Source organism: Cherax quadricarinatus, chromosome 10 (assembly GCF_038502225.1).
Source record: "Cherax quadricarinatus isolate ZL_2023a chromosome 10, ASM3850222v1, whole genome shotgun sequence".
NCBI classification, from domain to species: Eukaryota; Metazoa; Arthropoda; class Malacostraca; order Decapoda; family Parastacidae; genus Cherax; species Cherax quadricarinatus.
In genome coordinates this window covers 6,905,178-6,924,092 of record NC_091301.1, presented here as the reverse complement: position 1 = coordinate 6,924,092, position 18,915 = coordinate 6,905,178, and the positions used below count along the sequence as shown (strand labels likewise).

Here is an 18,915-nt window from a genome sequence, read left to right as displayed (position 1 = left end):
CAACACACATGGCTTACGGAGGAAGAATTCTCTTCCACTACCCCATGGAAGTAAGAGGAAATAAACAAGAACAAGAACTAGAAAGAAAATAGAAGAAAACCCAGAGGGGTGTGTGTAAATATATGCTTGTATATGTATGTGTAGTGTGACCTAAGTGCAGGTAGAAGTAGCAAGACGTACCTGAAATCTTGCATGTTTATGAGACAGACAAAAGACACCAGCAATCCTACCATCATGTAAAAAATATTTATGTATATATATTCTTTCTTTCTTTCAACACACTGGCTGTATCCCACCGAGGCGGGGTGGCCCAAAAGGAAAAACGAAAGTTTCTTCTTTTACATTTAGTAATATATACAGCAGAAGAGGTTACCAGCCCCTTGCTCCCGGCATTTTAGTCGCCTCTTACAACACACTTGGCTTACAGAGGGAGAATTCTGTTCCACTTCCCCATGGAGATAAGAGGAAACAAACAAGAACAAGAACTAGAAAGAAAATAGAAGAAAACCCAGAGGGGTATGTATATATGTGCCTGTACATGTATGTGTAGTGTGACCTAAGTGTAAGCAGAATTAGCAAGACGTACCTGAAATCTTGCATGTTCATGAAACGGAAAAAAAGGACACCAGCAGTCCTACTATCATGTAAAAAATATTTATATATATATTCTTTCTTTCAACACACCGGCTGTATCCCACCGAGGCGGGGTGGCCCAAAAGGAAAAACGAAAGTTTCTCCTTTCAAATTTAGTAATATATACAGGAGAAGAGGTTACTAGCCCCTTGCTCCCAGCATTTTAGTCGCCTCTTACAACATGCTTGGCTTACAGAGGAAGAATTCTGTTCCACTTCCCCATGGAGATAAGAGGAAACAAACAAGAACAAGAACTAGAAAGAAAATAGAAGAAAACCCAGAGGGGTATGTATATATATGCTTGTACATGTATGTGTAGTGTGACCTAAGTGTAAGTAGAAGTAGCAAGACATACCTGAAATCTTGCATGTTCATGAGACAGAAAAAAGGACACCAGCAATCCTACCATCATGTAAAACAGTGTTATTCACTAATTTTTGCAAGAGAGCCACTTCGGTTAAACACATTGATTGAGAGAGCCGCAGCTACTGCAAGTTAGCGTAACTCAACTAAATTAAGTAGTACTGAGCTGCTAGTAAAATATAGTAAATGAGAAAAATTAGACATGGTAATATTAGCTTGCATATCTTGTTATTGGCGGCTCGCGAGCCTCGCAATGAATACCACTGATGTAAAACAATTACAGGCATTCGTTTTACACTCGGCAGGACGGTAGTACCTCCCTTGGTGGTTGCTGTCTACCAACCTACTACCTAGGTTATATATATATATATATATATAATTTTTTTTTTTTTTTTTTTACAAGTCGGCCGTCTCCACCGAGGCAGGGTGACCCAAAAAAGAAAGAAAATCCCCAAAAAGAAAATATTTTCATCATCATTCAACACTTTCACCACACTCACACATTATCACTGTTTTTGCAGAGGTGCTCAGAATACAACAGTTTAGAAGCATATATGTATAAAGATACACAACATATCCCTCCAAACTGCCAATATCCCAAACCCCTCCTTTAAAGTGAAGGTATTGTACTTCCCATTTCCAGGACTCAAGTCCGACTATATGAAAATAGTAACCGGTTTCCCTGAATCCCTTCACTAAATATTACCCTGCTCACACTCCAACAGATCGTCAGGTCCCAAGTACCATTCGTCTCCATTCACTCCTATCTAACGCGCTCACGCACGCTTGCTGGAAGTCCAAGCCCCTTGCCCACAATGTGTGGTGTAAATATTATGCAGAAAATTCGGAGTGTGGAAATTAGGAGAAGGTGTGGAGTTAATAAAAGTATTAGTCAGAGGGCAGAAGAGGGGTTGTTGAGGTGGTTTGGTCATTTAGAGAGAATGGATCAAAGTAGAATGACATGGAAAGCATATAAAACTATAGGGGAAGGAAGGCGGGGTAGGGGTCGTCCTCGAAAGGGTTGGAGAGAGGGGGTAAAGGAGGTTTTGTGGGCAAGGGGCTTGGACTTCCAGCAAGCGTGCGTGAGCGTGTTAGATAGGAGTGAATGGAGACGAATGGTACTTGGGACCTGACGATCTGTTGGAGTGTGAGCAGGGTAATATTTAGTGAAGGGATTCAGGGAAACCGGTTATTTTCATATAGTCGGACTTGAGTCCTGGAAATGGGAAGTACAATGCCTGCACTTTAAAGGAGGGGTTTGGGATATTGGCAGTTTGGAGGGATATGTTGTGTATCTTTATATGTGTATGCTTCTAGACTGTTGTATTCTGAGCACCTCTGCAAAAACAGTGATAATGTGCGAGTGTGGTGAAAGTGTTGAATGATGATGAAAGTATTTTCTTTTTGGGGATTTTCTTTCTTTTTTTTTTGGGTCACCCTGCCTCGGTGGGAGACGGCCGACTTGTTGAAAAAAAAAAAAAAAAAATATATATTTATTTTTTTTTATTATCACACTGGCCGATTCCCACCAAGGCAGGGTGGCCCGAAAAAGAAAAACTTTCACCATCATTCACTCCATCACTGTCTTGCCAGAAGGGTGCTTTACACTACAGTTTTTAAACTGCAACATTAACACCCCTCCTTCAGAGTGCAGGCACTGTACTTCCCATCTCCAGGACTCAAGTCCGGCCTGCCGGTTTCCCTGAATCCCTTCATAAATGTTACTTTGCTCACACTCCAACAGCACGTCAAGTATTAAAAACCATTTGTCTCCATTCACTCCTATCAAACACGCTCATGCATGCCTGCTGGAAGTCCAAGCCCCTTGCACACAAAACCTCCTTTACCCCCTCCCTCCAACCCTTCCTAGGCCGACCCCTACCCCGCCTTCCTTCCACTACAGACTGATACACTCTTGAAGTTATTCTGTTTCGCTCCATTCTCTCTACATGTCCGAACCACCTCAACAACCCTTCCTCAGCCCTCTGGACAACAGTTTTGGTAATCCCGCACCTCCTCCTAACTTCCAAACTACGAATTCTCTGCATTATATTCACACCACACATTGCCCTCAGACATGACATCTCCACTGCCTCCAGCCTTCTCCTCGCTGCAACATTCATCACCCATGCTTCACACCCATATAAGAGCGTTGGTAAAACTATACTCTCATACATTCCCCTCTTTGCCTCCAAGGACAAAGTTCTCTGTCTCCACAGACTCCTAAGTGCACCACTCACTCTTTTTCCCTCATCAATTCTATGATTCACCTCATCTTTCATAGACCCATCCGCTGACACGTCCACTCCCAAATATCTGAATACGTTCACCTCCTCCATACTCTCTCCCTCCAATCTGATATTCAATCTTTCATCACCTAATCTTTTTGTTATCCTCATAACCTTACTCTTTCCTGTATTCACCTTTAATTTTCTTCTTTTGCACACCCTACCAAATTCATCCACCAATCTCTGCAGCTTCTCTTCAGAATCTCCCAAGAGCACAGTGTCATCAGCAAAGAGCAGCTGTGACAACTCCCACCCTGTGTGTGATTCTTTATCTTTTAACTCCACGCCTCTTGCCAAGACCCTCGCATTTACTTCTCTTACAACCCCATCTATAAATATATTAAACAACCACGGTGACATCACACATCCTTGTCTAAGGCCTACTTTTACTGGGAAAAAATTTCCCTCTTTTCTACATACTCTAACTTGAGCCTCACTATCCTCGTAAAAACTCTTCACTGCTTTCAGTAACCTACCTCCTACACCATACACTTGCAACATCTGCCACATTGCCCCCCTATCCACCCTGTCATATGCCTTTTCCAAATCCATAAATGCCACAAAGACCTCTTTAGCCTTATCTAAATACTGTTCACTTATATGTTTCACTGTAAACACCTGGTCCACACACCCCCTACCTTTCCTAAAGCCTCCTTGTTCATCTGCGATCCTATTCTCCGTCTTACTCTTAATTCTTTCAATTATAACTCTACCATACACTTTACCAGGTACACTCAACAGACTTATCCCCCTATAATTTTTGCACTCTCTTTTATCCCCTTTGCCTTTATACAAAGGAACTATGCATGCTCTCTGCCAATCCCTAGGTACCTTACCCTCTTCCATACATTTATTAAATAATTGCACCAACCACTCCAAAATATATATATAATATATATATATATATATATATATATATATATATATATATATATATATATATATATATATATATATATATATATATATGTATATATATATATATATATATATATATATATATATATATTTTTTTTTTTTTTTCTCAACAAGTCGGCCGTCTCCCACCGAGGCAGGGTGACCCAAAAAAGAAAGAAAATCCCCAAAAAGAAAATACTTTCATCATCATTCAACACTTTCACCACACTCGCACATTATCACTGTTTTTGCAGAGGTGCTCAGAATACAACAGTCTAGAAGCATACACATATAAAGATACACAACATATCCCTCCAAACTGCCAATATCCCAAACCCCTCCTTTAAAGTGCAGGCATTGTACTTCCCATTTCCAGGACTCAAGTCCGACTATATGAAAATAACCGGTTTCCCTGAATCCCTTCACTAAATATTACCCTGCTCACACTCCAACAGATCGTCAGGTCCCAAGTACCATTCGTCTCCATTCACTCCTATCTAACACGCTCACGCACGCTTGCTGGAAGTCCAAGCCCCTTACCCACAAAACCTCCTTTACCCCCTCTCTCCAACCCTTTTGAGGACGACCCCTACCCCGCCTTCCTTTCCCTATAGATTTATATGCTTTCCATGTCATTCTACTGTGATCCATTCTCTCTAAATGACCAAACCACCTCAACAACCCCTCTTCTGCCCTCTGACTAATACTTTTATTAACTCCACACCTTCTCCTAATTTCCACACTCCGAATTTTCTGCATAATATTTACACCACACATTGCCCTTAAACAGGACATCTCCGCTGCCTCCAACCGTCTCCTCGCTGCTGCATTTACCACCCAAGCTTCACACCCATATAAGAGTGTTGGTACTACTATACTTTCATACATTCCCTTCTTTGCCTCCATAGATAACGTTTTTTGACTCCACATATACCTCAACGCACCACTCACCTTTTTTCCCTCATCAATTCTATGATTAACCTCATCCTTCATAAATCCATCCGCCGACACGTCAACTCCCAAGTATCTGAAAACATTCACTTCTTCCATACTCCTCCTCCCCAATTTGATATCCAATTTTTCTTTATCTAAATCATTTGACACCCTCATCACCTTACTCTTTTCTATGTTCACTTTCAACTTTCTACCTTTACACACATTCCCAAACTCATCCACTAACCTTTGCAATTTTTCTTTAGAATCTCCCATAAGCACAGTATCATCAGCAAAAAGTAACTGTGTCAATTCCCATTTTGAATTTGATTCCCCATAATTTAATCCCACCCCTCTCCCAAACACCCTAGCATTTACTTCCTTTACAACCCCATCTATAAATATATTAAACAACCATGGTGACATTACACATCCCTGTCTAAGACCTACTTTTACCGGGAAGTAGTCTCCCTCTCTTCTACACACCCTAACCTGAGCCTCACTATCCTCATAAAAACTCTTTACAGCATTTAATAACTTACCACCTATTCCATATACTTGCAACATCTGCCACATTGCTCCTCTATCCACTCTATCATATGCCTTTTCTAAATCCATAAATGCAATAAAAACTTCCCTATCTTTATCTAAATACTGTTCACATATATGCTTCAATGTAAACACCTGATCTACACATCCCCTACCCACTCTAAAACCTCCTTGCTCATCCGCAATCCTACATTCTGTCTTACCTCTAATTCTTTCAATTATAACCCTACTGTACACTTTTCCTGGTATACTCAGTAAGCTTATTCCTCTATAATTTTTACAGTCTCTTTTGTCCCCTTTCCCTTTATATAAAGGGACTATACATGCTCTCTGCCAATCCCTAGGTACCTTCCCCTCTTTCATACATTTATTAAACAAAAGTACCAACCACTCCAACACTATATCCCCCCCTGCTTTTAACATTTCTGTCATGATCCCATCAGTTCCAGCTGCTTTACCCCCTTTCATTTTACGTAATGCCTCACGTACCTCCCCCACACTTACATTCTGCTCTTCTTCACTCCTAAAAGATGGTATACCTCCCTGACCAGTGCATGAAATTACTGCCTCTGTTTCTTCCTTAACATTTAAAAGTTCCTCAAAATATTCTCGCCATCTACCCAATACCTCCATCTCCCCATCTACTAACTCCCCTACTCTGTTTTTAACTGACAAATCCATATTTTCCCTAGGCTTTCTTAACTTGTTTAACTCACTCCAAAATTTTTTCTTATTTTCATTAAAATTTCTTGACAGTGCCTCTCCCACTCTATCATCTGCTCTCCTTTTGCACTCTCTTTACCTTTCTTTTACTCTCCATATACTCTGCTCTTCTTATAACACTTCTGCTTTGTAAAAACCTCTCATAAACTACCTTTTTCTCTTTTATCACACCCTTTACTTCATCATTCCACCAATCACTCCTCTTTCCTCCTGCCCCCACCCTCCTATAACCACAAACTTCTGCCCCACATTCTAATACTGCATTTTTAAAACTATTCCAACCCTCTTCAACCCCCCCACTACTCATCTTTGCACTAGCCCACCTTTCTGCCAATAGTCGCTTATATCTCACCCGAACTTCCTCCTCCCTTAGTTTATACACTTTCACCTCCCTCTTACTTGTTGTTGCCACCTTCCTCTTTTCCCATCTACCTCTTACTCTAACTGTAGCTACAACTAAATAATGATCCGATATATCAGTTGCCCCTCTATAAACATGTACATCCTGGAGCCTACCCATCAACCTTTTATCCACCAATACATAATCTAATAAACTACTTTCATTACGTGCTACATCATACCTTGTATATTTATTTATCCTCTTTTTCATAAAATATGTATTACTTATTACCAAATTTCTTTCTACACATAGCTCAATTAAAGGCTCCCCATTTACATTTACCCCTGGCACCCCACATTTACCTACTACTCCCTCCATAACATTTTTACCCACTTTAGCATTAAAATCCCCAACCACCATTACTCTCACACTTGATTCAAAACTCCCCACGCATTCACTCAACATTTCCCAAAATCTCTCTCTCTCCTCTACACTTCTCTCTTCTCCAGGTGCATACACGCTTATTATAACCCACTTTTCACATCCAATCTTTATTTTACTCCACATAATCCTTGAATTAATACATTTATAGTCCCTCTTTTCCTGCCATAGCTTATCCTTCAACATTATTGCTACTCCTTCTTTAGCTCTAACTCTATTTGAAACCCCTGACCTAATCCCATTTATTCCTCTCCACTGAAACTCTCCCACCCCCTTCAGCTTTGTTTCACTTAAAGCCAAGACATCCAGCTTCTTCTCATTCATAACATCCACAATCATCTCTTTCTTATCATCTGCACAACATCCACGCACATTCAGACTTCCCACTTTGACAATTTTCTTCTTCTTATTCTTTTTAGTAATCTTTACAGGAAAAGGGGTTACTAGCCCATTGTTCCCGGCATTTTAGTTGACTTTTACAAAACGCATGGCTTACAGAGGAAAGATTCTTATTCCACTTCCCCATGGATATAAAAGGAAAATTAATAAGACCAAGAACTATTAAGATAAAATCAAAGAAAACTCAGATGAGTGTGTATAAATAAATGTGTACATGTATGTGTAGTGTGACCTAAGTGTAAGTAGAAGTATATATTTATATATATTTATTTATTTATTTATTTATTTATTTATTTATTTATTTATTTATTTATTTATTTATTTATTTTAGCAGTTTGGAGGGATATGTTGTGTATCTTTATACATATATGCTTCTAAACTGTTGTGTTCTGGGCACCTCTGCAAAAACAAAGATTATGTGTGAGTGAGGTGAAAGTGTTGAATGATGATGAAAATATTTTCTTTTTGGGGATTTTCTTTCTTTTTGGGTCACCCTGCCTTGGTGGGAGACGGCCGACTTGTTGAAAAAAAAAAAGTATATATATATCTATATATATATATATCTCTACAGGTTCTGTTGTTAAATGTTTATGGTGACCAGCTGATTGTTCTTACTGCCGACTGCCACATAACAGTGTATAATCTTCAAGCATTAGAAACAAACTCAGGTGTGTGTATATGTATTTGTTCTCTAAATACAAAGTTGTATAGAAACCTATAATATAACACTGTAAAGTATTTGATTGCAATGTTTATTGTTGACTCATGATATTCAGTCATTTTTTAGCTTACGGCACACTTCTACTGTTTTCATAAGTCATTAATATGTGTATACTGTATGTAGATTTAAATCTGTGCACCTCACAAGCATATAAGAGCCAAGATGCACAACTCCCCTTGGAACCTGTGCTCTCTGTCACATTAGTGTAATGTTAAACTGAAGCCAGAGATTGCTTAATTGTAGTTACACTTTAATGCTTAATTATCTTTTATTGTGTAAGGCAAGTCTGGGTTTAGTAAAAGACAATCTGGAGGGAGCAAGTTGAGCAGAAAGAAAGTCAAGCAGAATAAACGTGAGGAGAACCTTCTGTTTCCCTGTGGTCAGTGTAGTGTCCGTTTTTGTTTTGTATAATGTGTGTGATTCTAGTTTGGTGTTTATAATTGTTTTCTTGGATGGTGATGGTAAGAGTGCAGTGATTTATTGCATATCATAATTATTGACATTTGCATATTTTATGTAGATGCAGTAAGAATTAATTACTTATTGTGGTGGTGGCTTGTTTCTAAATAATCATAGACAATGATATAGATGTTCTAAACTTTTTGGTAGCAGACCAGTTGACCCTGGTCACTTTTGGAAGTACTACTGTGGGTCAGCTACATACAATGGGTTCCCCTTCTCCCTTTGACAAAGAAAAGTTGTCAAAGGGAGATCGCACTGCTGCAGCACCACTTGCTGCTGTGTTAAATTTTCTTCACCTCCATTGTTTGCCTTTCATTTTGTGTCTTTTTATTTTGTCTTTGCCTGTGTCTTTCTTCTACTGTCCCTCATTATGAGTGCAACATGATAAAAACCTATCACATCCGGTAATGCCATGACCGAGACAGCACTGGGGGTTGATATCTTTGTTATTTACTGTATTTTCTGGCATATGAGGCATGCCTTTTTTCTCTGCAAAAAATGTTGGAAAATCACCCTGTGCCTTGTATGCTCAAGGGTAGGCTTTTGGTTACACTTTAGCATAAAGTAAGAGGGTAATTAGCCCTTGAATGTGGTTACTGATTTACCGTTACATATCATAATTCTGTTGTGCACCTCGTATGCCAGAAAATACGATAAGTACCTTAATATAGACCACTGCTGGATGCCCAGAGGTCAGAGCAAATGATGTGAGTCTTGGCTGTGACAACTCATAAGTTCTGGATAATTGAACTGAATTACATCTAAGGGATCAGTTAGTCTAATGTAAGACCAGTTGTTCAGCTGTGCTTACTTGAATTTAAAATCCAGAAAGGTCTTATGTATGATATGTACAGATATGTGAATTTTAGCATGTAGAGGGTGTTTGTGGGTGTCTCATAAACTGTCAACTGGAAGTTGATGGTTACCTCATTAAGGGGTGTTACATAGTGGTAACAAAAGCTGGCTATGTTTCCCTGTCATATCACACAGGAGGTGTTTCATATATCAAGTGATGAAATCCTTCAGCCTGAAATGGTGGCTTTAGTAGAACAATAAGGATATCAAGCATTCAACTATGGATTCAGGAGTTACAAAGGTTTTCTCCCAGCAGAGCTAGAGTTTCTATTACTTGGGAATTACCATCTCTCAAAATGGCCTGTCTCACACAGAGAAGAAATAAATGGTATTTATGATTGTCATCATGGTGCAAATGTTGTGCAGAGAACAAGGAGTGTAGAGATAAGGAAACAATGTGGTGGTAGGAAATGAACAATTCTGAGAGTGGAGGAGGATTGTTCAGATGGTTGGGTTATTTATAAAGGATGGAGCAGAACAGTTTGTCCGAGAGGGTACATAAAATTAATAAAAAAATACCAGAGTATAGTAGTACTAACACTGTCATATAGGTTTCTACCACCATACATTTCCACCATTCCTTCTCTGTACCACCATCCTTTTCCTCCCTTCTTCATCAACAAAAACTCCCACACCACCATCCGTCACTGTTGCATGTTGTGGATAGTGGTGAAGTGTGGTTGTAGTGGTGTGCAGTGGTGAAGGGTAGAAAAGTGCAGTGTTAGAGAGGGGTTTTGTGTTGGTTGGGAAACAGGAAACTGTCTCCTAATTTGTTTCTTTGTCAGATGATAACCTGAAAAAAGTGAAACAAAGAAAATGTTATTTTTTGTTTTTAGACAGAGAGGACCATGCTCTTCTATCTAGTGTTTTTCAAGCAAACAAGCAAGCATAGAGTAAACATCCTCAGTGGGAGTGGTACATAAGTGGCTCAACATGCAAATGACATATTAATATGTTTCATGGTCCCTGTAATAAAGCATGACAGTGTTAGACACAATACTGTGCAATATAGTATAGTACAGTAGTGTATGGTTTAGTTAAGTGCTGTACAGTACTGTACAACAATATTTGACTGCCTGGTACAAGATTGAGCAGTTGAAGGAAATTTATGTCATTGATATCTTTTTATAAAGACATCAAAGAGTAAGGCAATGAGAGTATCAAATGATTTAGATAAAGAAAAATTGGATATCAAATTGGGGAGGAGGAGTATGGAAGAAGTGAATATTTTCAGAAATTTGGGGGTTGACATGTCAGCAGATGGATTTATGAAGGATGAGGTTAATCATAGAATTGATGAAGGAAAAAAGGTGAGTGGTGCATTGAGGTATATGTTGAGGCAAAAAATGTTATCTATGGAGGCAAAGAAGGGAATGTATGAAAGTATAGTAGTACCAACACTCTTATATGGGTGTGAAGCTTGGGTTGTAAATGCTGCAGCGAGGAGGCAGTTGGAGGCACTGGAGATGTCCTGTCTAAGGGCAATGTGTGGTGTAAATATTATGCAGAAAATTCGGAGTGTGGAAATTAGGAGAAGGTGTGGAGTTAATAAGAGTATTAGTCAGAGGGCTGAAGAGGGTTTGTTGAGGTGGTTTGGTCATTTAGAGAGATTGGATCAAAGTAGAATGATATGGAGAGCATATAAATCTGTAGGAGAAGGAAGGCGGGGTAGGGGTCGTCCTCGAAAAGGTTGGAGGGGGGTTAAGGGAGGTGTTGTGGGCGAGGGGTTTGGACTTCCAGCAAGTGTGCGTGAGTGTGTTAGATAGGAGTGAATGGAGACAAATGGTATTTGGGACCTGACGATCTGTTGGAGTGTGAGCAGGGTAATATTTAGTGAAGGGATTCAGGGAAACCGGTTATTTTATATAACCGGACTTGAGTCCTGGAAATGGGAAGTACAGTGGACCCCCGCATAACGATTACCTCCGAATGCGACCAATTATGTAAGTGTATTTATGTAAGTGCGTTTGTACGTGTATGTTTGGGGGTCTGAAATGGACTAATCTACTTTACAATATTCCTTATGGGAACAAATTCGGTCAGTACTGTCACCTGAACATACTTCTGGAGTGAAAAAATATCGTTAACCGGGGGTCCACTGTACAATGCCTGCACTCTAAAGGAGGGGTTTGGGATATTGGCAGTTTGGAGGGATATATTGTGTATGTTTATACATATATACTTCTAAACTGTTGTATTCTGGGCACCTCTGCAAAAACAGTGATTATGTGTGAGTGAGGTGAAAGTGTTGAATGTTGATGAAAGTATTTTCTTTTTGGGGATTTTCTTTCTTTTTGGGTCACCCCTGCCTCGGTGGGAGACGGCCGACTTGTTGAAAAAAAAAAAAATCAATGACTTGAGTTTTTAATAATAAATGTCTTGAAAATATGTACCAATGACCTATGGAGGAGAGTGAATGCCTTTCTGGACTCTGTTAAATTAATGTGTCCTAAATACAGTACTTCAAACCCTTCTTTAAAGTTGGTGAAGGACTTCATCTTTAGAATCCTTGGAATTGTTATTGGCAGGATTTTTAGGGCTTTGCTTTTGTTGTAATTTGTTGATACCATAGTTAGAGCACTTATTTATCTCCTGCATTCTTGGCTTTCTGAGCATTTTGCAACACAGATTCCAGAGATTCAGTAGCAGCATAAAATTTAATAAATCACTTGTAGGGAGCACAGTACAGCATCACTCATAGTACTTATGTCAGTGTTAAATATATGGATGTCTAAAAAGAAGAACATGGCAGCCAGTACAGGCAGCTTTTACAATAATCTCCTATGCATATTTGTCCTTCACTGGCCACATACACCCTACTGATTCATCTGTTTTGAACCATAATCATAAAAAATGATGTAAAATTGATATTGTGAGTACAAAATAAAGGGAAACAAGTATTGAAGTTATTGTTCATTGGACGACCGGATATGATATGTTTTGCTAAATATGCTTTTTGAGGCAGTCCTTATTCTTATGACACTTCTGTCTCAAGATAAGCAAGTGCCACCTGCTTTCTTTGTAACATGCTCAAGCTAAACCAGCATGCTCAGTTTTGTTATTAGATGTTTAATGTGATTCTTAATGAAATGAATTTTGATGAAGGCACTTTAAATATTTGTGCAAGTTGCACATGTGACCACTTTACAAATAAGCGAGTTTCTGAGGGAAAGAAGGCATCATATGTATTTTGAGACTGATAAAAATTTTTGTAGTACTTCTCATGTCATAAAAGTGTTTGCAATGATCTTTATTTAAACCTGATTTTGTTGTGATTTTTATGGAACATATTTTTGATAAGAAACTTCTGATTAACTTTTTATTCAGAGATATTGTGTTAGTTAGCTCATTCCATCACCCTACAATGAGTGTTTTAATTAGCTCTCTTGCTAAATGTTGGATGATTTATATGAAAAAAAATTTCATAAATCATTTTTAGCTTTCTCCATATCTTTTCTCATGTTATATGTTTAATGAGCATTAGTGGGCTAGGATAAGGAAAACTTTCCATATGTTAATTCCTATATCCCTACCCCCCCTTTTTTTGTCCCTTTTTTCCTTTTTTTTTTTTTTTGCAAGACTTTCCTTATCTTACCATCTTTCAGACAGCCCTAGGCAGATAAAGATGAACTACTTAAATTAAGAGTGCCAGAGCTAAGGAAATGCTGGTGGATGCTGCACAAACTGATATATCATAAGGCTATTAAGAAGTATTGTACTTTTTTAGTTTTGGTTAGTTGAAAAGTGAAGAGAATTAATTAGATGAGAGGTGGTGGAGGCAAATTTAGTATGCAACTTCAAGATAAGATGCAAAAGGCTAGAAATCAGTAGTGCTAATTCTTAGAGACAGTTTTGGGATCTAAGACTTCCAATGCCAACACTAATCAATTCGTGTAATTGAGCTGTCTTTTCCTTCATGGGGATTCCTCATCATGATGAGGAGTTCTTGATACAAGGAATCAGAGTTTACCTCCCTTTCTCTGGATTAAACCTAAATGCACCCACCTTCCCTCTACTTTTGGCCAAATAGTGGGAATCTTTCTTTCAACAAACCAGCCATATCCCACCAAAGCAGGGTGGCCCAAAAGAAAAAACTGAAGTTTCTCTTTTTTAAATTTAGTAATGTATACAGAAGAAGGGGTTACTAGCCCCTTGCTCCAAATAGTGGGAATATTTTTCCTTAAAATTTGTTGTGAATTAGACCCTGTGATGTGGTTTGTCCTGTGACAAATGGACTTCTCATTGTACCACTGCTGCTGCTTACTCTGATGCCACCTCAGTACTGCCATTGTTGATGCTCTTATCACTAACAGTGTTGCTGCCTTTGTCGATGCCACTACAACTGCAGCTGCTCTTGCTCTTGTAATATGCACAAAATCTTGTTAGCTGTTTTTGCCATGTACTGTACTCTACCTTTTTTTTTTTTTTTTATCGCGTTGGCTGTCTCCCTCCAAGGCAGGGTGACCCAGAAAAGAAAGAAATGCTTTCACCAACATTCAACACTTTTGCCATCATTCACACATAATCACTTCTCTTTGCACAGGTGCTCAGATACAACAATTTAGATGTCACTACCTACCCTCATTAATTTTCCCCTCCCTCTCTCTCTTGCTCTTTTGCTCACTTTCTCATCCTTCCTCCCTCTCAATGTGTTTGTATGTGTCACTGAATCCTGCTGGGTAAGTTATAAATGAAAGAAACCACACTGCTGTGCCATCTGCTACTATGTGAGTTTCTTTTAATTTTGTAGTTGTAGATCCCATGGTAATCAAACACCACATTATTTTTTCTTTGTCACCCTGCCTTGGTGGGGTGACAGAAATATTAGTACCTTTATACTATTCATTTATTTGTATGTTTACTGGTTTATTATTCTTATTGCTTCAAGTTTCACTGTTAATTATTTTCCCTTAAATGTTTTCTTAATTTATATAATGGAAGTATGACACTGCAGTAACTGGGAAAAAAGTGTTTGCATGACAAAGGTTTACCTAATGAATAGTTTTCTTATTGGATTAAGCAAAGTTTACAGAACTTCTCAAGTATATTCACCTTAGTTTTCTTATTGGATTAAGCAAAGTTTACAGAACTTCTCAAGTATATTCACCTCTACAATAAGTACTTTGAGTACCCTGTCTCCCACCCTTCTCTCTTTCCTTCACTCCATCCTACTTTTAACTAAGTATTGTTCACTTTCAGAATCTGTTTGGCTCTTGTTTCTTTTTTTCTCAGTTTTCAACATGCCACTGAGTGGAAATGCCTAGAAATTGATGTGTGTAGTTGTAAGATATATCAGAAAGGTACAGTATATAGAAATACATATAATATAATTTTTTTTCAGAAATTTGTTGATTTTAGTTAGGCGGACTTGTAGTAATTGTGTGCCATTCAGCAATAGTTAACATCACACTCAACTAGCTTACATGTATTCACATGCACTTATGCCTGTACTTGTATGCATGCGCACATGCATGTACAGTACATGTGCACCTTCAGAAGTTTTCTATGAATGAAAGAATATGTTAGTAAAATTATTATTTAGAGGCCTGAGGAGGGGTTGTTGAGGTGGTTTGGCCATTTAGGGAGGATGGAGCAAAATAAGATAGCTTGATGGATGTATAAATCTGAAGTAGAGGGGAGGAGGGGTAGGGGTCATCTTAGGAAAGGATAGAGGGAGGGGGTATAAGAGGTTTTGTGTGGAATTGGCTTGGACATAACAGCAATCACGTGTGAGCGTGTTATGTAGGAGTGAATGGAGACGAATGGTTTTTGTGACTTGACAAGCTGTTGGAGTGTGAGCAATGTAATATTTTGTGAAAGGATTCAGAGAAACTGGTTAGCCAGACTTGACTTCTGGAGGTGAGAAGTACAATGCCTGCACTTTAAAGGAGGGGTTTGGGATATTTACTATTTGGAGTGACATCTGCACTGTTATATCTGGGCACCTCTGCAAAGACAGTAATTATGTGTAAATGAAGGTGAAAGTGTTGAATGATGGTGAAAGTGTTTCTCTTTTTTGGGGCCGCCCTGCTTTGGTGGGAGATGGCCGGCATGTTAAAAAAAATACTTACTTATTTAATTTTGTAGGTGGTGGCAATGTGATGGTGTCACGTGTGCAAGAGGTTGATATATCTGGACTGACGGTACACCCAGCGTGTGTAGTGTCGGTCTTGCTTACTAGTCTGCGAACTGAATCCTGGCGGCTCCACAGTAACCAGCAAACACCTATACCTGCTCAGAGTATCATCATCAATATTTCTGGCAAAGTTCTTATGATTCAGAGAGATCATCGCTCTGATGGAGGAAATACAAATGGAAAACTGGTATGTTTTTTCTCCTGTAGAAACTGATTTTTTTCAAGACTTTGAGGAATTTTTTTTATAAATATGTACAGTATTTACCCTTGAAGGGGGATGTCTTAATGCTGATGAAGGGTTCTTGATCCAGACAACTGCCGCTACTTTCATCTTCCTTGGATCAAGTCAAATTCCCCAGGTGCTGTATGGCCATATGGGTTTTTCAATTTTCGGTTATCCTGCCTTGGTGGGATATGGTCATCATGTGAGCATGTTAGGTAGAAGTGAATGGAGAAGAATGGTTTTTGGGACCTGATGAGCTGTTGGAGTGTGAGCAGGGTAATATTTTGTGAAGAGATTCAGGGAAACTGGTTAGATAGACTTAAGTGCTGGAGGTGGGAAGTACAATGCCTGCACTTTAAAGGAGTGGTTTGAGATATTGGCTGTTTGGAGTGACATCTAAACTGTCATATCTGGGCACCTCTGCAGAGACAGCCGATGTCTTGAAAAAAAAAAGATAATTATGAGTGTGCCAAGGTATTGGTATTGGTGGGTATCAGCTATTTTTATGGTACGGTGGACCCTCGACCAACAGCTTTAATCCGTTCCAGAGAGCTAGCCTTTAGTCGAATTTGCCGTTAGTCAATTTAATTTTTCCCATAAGAAATAATAGTAATAGAATTAATCTGTTCCAGACACCCAAAATTATTAAACAAAATAATTTATTTTGCATGAAATATACATTTCCCTACACTAAAACGAATGGGACATGCAAAATAAACAATAATTAAATGCCACTTACCTTTATTGTGGAGTTGTTGATGAGTGATGTGCCAGCAGCAGGGGAGATTGAGGTCTTTTATTGTTTGGAAGGGGAATCTCCTTCCATAAAGACTTCAGGTATGTGTACTAAGGCCTTTGGTGGGGTTACCTCCCTTCTTGGTTTTTTAATGCCACTAGGACCAGCTTGAGAGTCACTGGACTGCTGTTGCACCAAAAATCTGTCCAGAGAGCCCTGTTTCTCAAGTGCCCTTGGGATTTCCCTAAAATGGGATACAAGAGTGTCATTGTACATGTTACCAATATGGCTTGCAACAGCTGTGACAGGATAAAATTCATCGATAAATGCTTGCACCTTTGTAAACATTGTATACATTTCCCTAATCCTTGACAAAGGCATCTTCCTCCGTCTCTCTTCCTCCTGCTCTGAAAAACATTCCTGAGATGTGATCTGTTGCTTTTACACCTGAAGCTCTTGCAGGTCTGCAGTGGTTGGTTCTTCCTCATCATTCTGCACCAACTCTTCCACATCCTCGCCACAAACCTCCAACCCCAAGGACTTCCCCAATGACACAATAACTTCCACTACTGGCATAGGCTCCTGAGGGTTAGCCCCAAACCCTTCAAAATCCTTCTCTTGATCACATTGTGGCCACAGTTTCCTCCAAGCAGAGTTCACAGTCCTGGTAGTCACTCCCTCCCAAGCCTTACCTATAAGGTTTATGCAACTGAGGATATTGAAGTGATCTTTCCAAAACTCTCTTAGGGTCAATTGAGTGTCTGAGGTCACTTCAAAGCACTTTTGAAACACTGCTTTGGTGTAGAGTTTTTTGAAGTTTGAAATGACCTGCTGGACCATAGGCTGGAGGAGAGGAATTGTATTAGGAGGAAAAACTTCACTTTAACGAAGCTAAACTCCCCTGCAATTTGCTCTTGCAAGTTGTGAGGATAAGCAGGAGCATTGTCTAATACCAGAAGGCACTTGAGTGACAATTTCTTTTCCTGGAGGTAATTTTTCACAGTGGAGCCAAACATACCATAAAACCAGTCCATGAAAAGTTCCCTAGTGAGCCATGCCTTAGTGTTTGATTTCCACAGCACACACAAATTACCCTGGACAATATTGTTTTTCCTGAACACACTGGGAGTTTCAGAGTGATACACCAATAAAGGCTTCACTTTGCAATCACCACTAGCATTACTACACAACATTAATGTCAGCCTGTCTTTCATATAGGCTTATGTCTTGGGAGTGCCTTTTCCTCCTGAGTAATGTCGGTCCTGTTTGGCATTTTTTCCAAAACAGGCCTGTTTCGTCACAATTAAACACATTCAGGTTTTAAGTTTTCAGTGTCTATGTATTCCTTAAAGTCCTTCACATATTTTTCAGCTGCTTTTTTGTCTGAACTGGCAGCCTCACCATGCCTTACCACACTGTGTATGCCACTACAATTCTTAAATCTCTCAAACCAGCCTTTGCTGGCATTAAATTTATCAGTATCATCACTATTTTGAGGCATTTTCTTAAAATCTTCATGCAACTTCCTTGCCTTTTCACATATTATTGACTGAGATACACTGTCTCCTGATAATTGTTTTTCGTTTATCTCTACCTCTTCAATTATTTGCTGTCTCCGTTTTGAAAACATACTTGCACCTTTTGCAACAACAGCTTCTTTGATTGCCTTTCTGTTCACCAAGATAGTACTGATGGTTGAACGGGGTTTGTTGTATAGCCTTTCCAACTCGGACATAGGCACTCCACTTTCATATTTTTCAATGATCTCTTCATTTTCATCATAATTCTCACCCTTTTTTACCACAGGCTTGGCACTAGAAGCTTTCTTGGGGCCCATGGTGGCTTATTTAGCAGTTACAAGCACTAAAAACACTGGAATAATACAAAATATATTACAGGTACACGTGGAATTGACCGCAACGGCTTGTAAACATGGCACACCGAGTCTTGGAGTGGCTGGGCCCGCTCAGGCTGTGCTCCGGTCGCATGGACATGTTCGGGACGAACGCCTTTAGATGAGTTTTTTGCCCTTGGTAGAGCGATTTTTTTTACGCCAAAGAGCGCCATCAGACGAATTTAGTGTTACTTGATGCCGCCGTTGGTCGGGGGTCCACTGTATTGGCATTGGTGAAAAAGTTGCATATGCTTTTTAAATGTTAATATAACACGTGCTTAACCCTTAACCCTTAAACTATCCAAACAGATCTACGTTCACA

General features: G+C 39.2%; 1 protein-coding gene across 5 annotated transcripts in view; it reads left to right on the top strand.

Moving 5' to 3' along the window:
- Rich (Guanine nucleotide exchange factor subunit Rich) overlaps positions 1-18,915 on the top strand; it is a 253,655-nt gene that overhangs the window by 47,924 nt on the left and 186,816 nt on the right. For 4 of the 5 annotated variants that reach the window (XR_011391807.1, XM_070083585.1, XM_070083584.1 and 1 more), the window contains exons 12-14: positions 8,138-8,234; positions 8,568-8,666; positions 15,692-15,927. Coding sequence is in view for 4 of the 5 variants with exons in the window: in XM_070083585.1 (XP_069939686.1) it covers positions 8,138-8,234; positions 8,568-8,666; positions 15,692-15,927 (432 nt within the window). In the remaining variant the exon portion in view is untranslated. The remainder of the gene's footprint in view (positions 1-8,137; positions 8,235-8,567; positions 8,667-15,691; positions 15,928-18,915) is intronic. The other variant, XM_070083587.1, reaches the window with a different exon arrangement.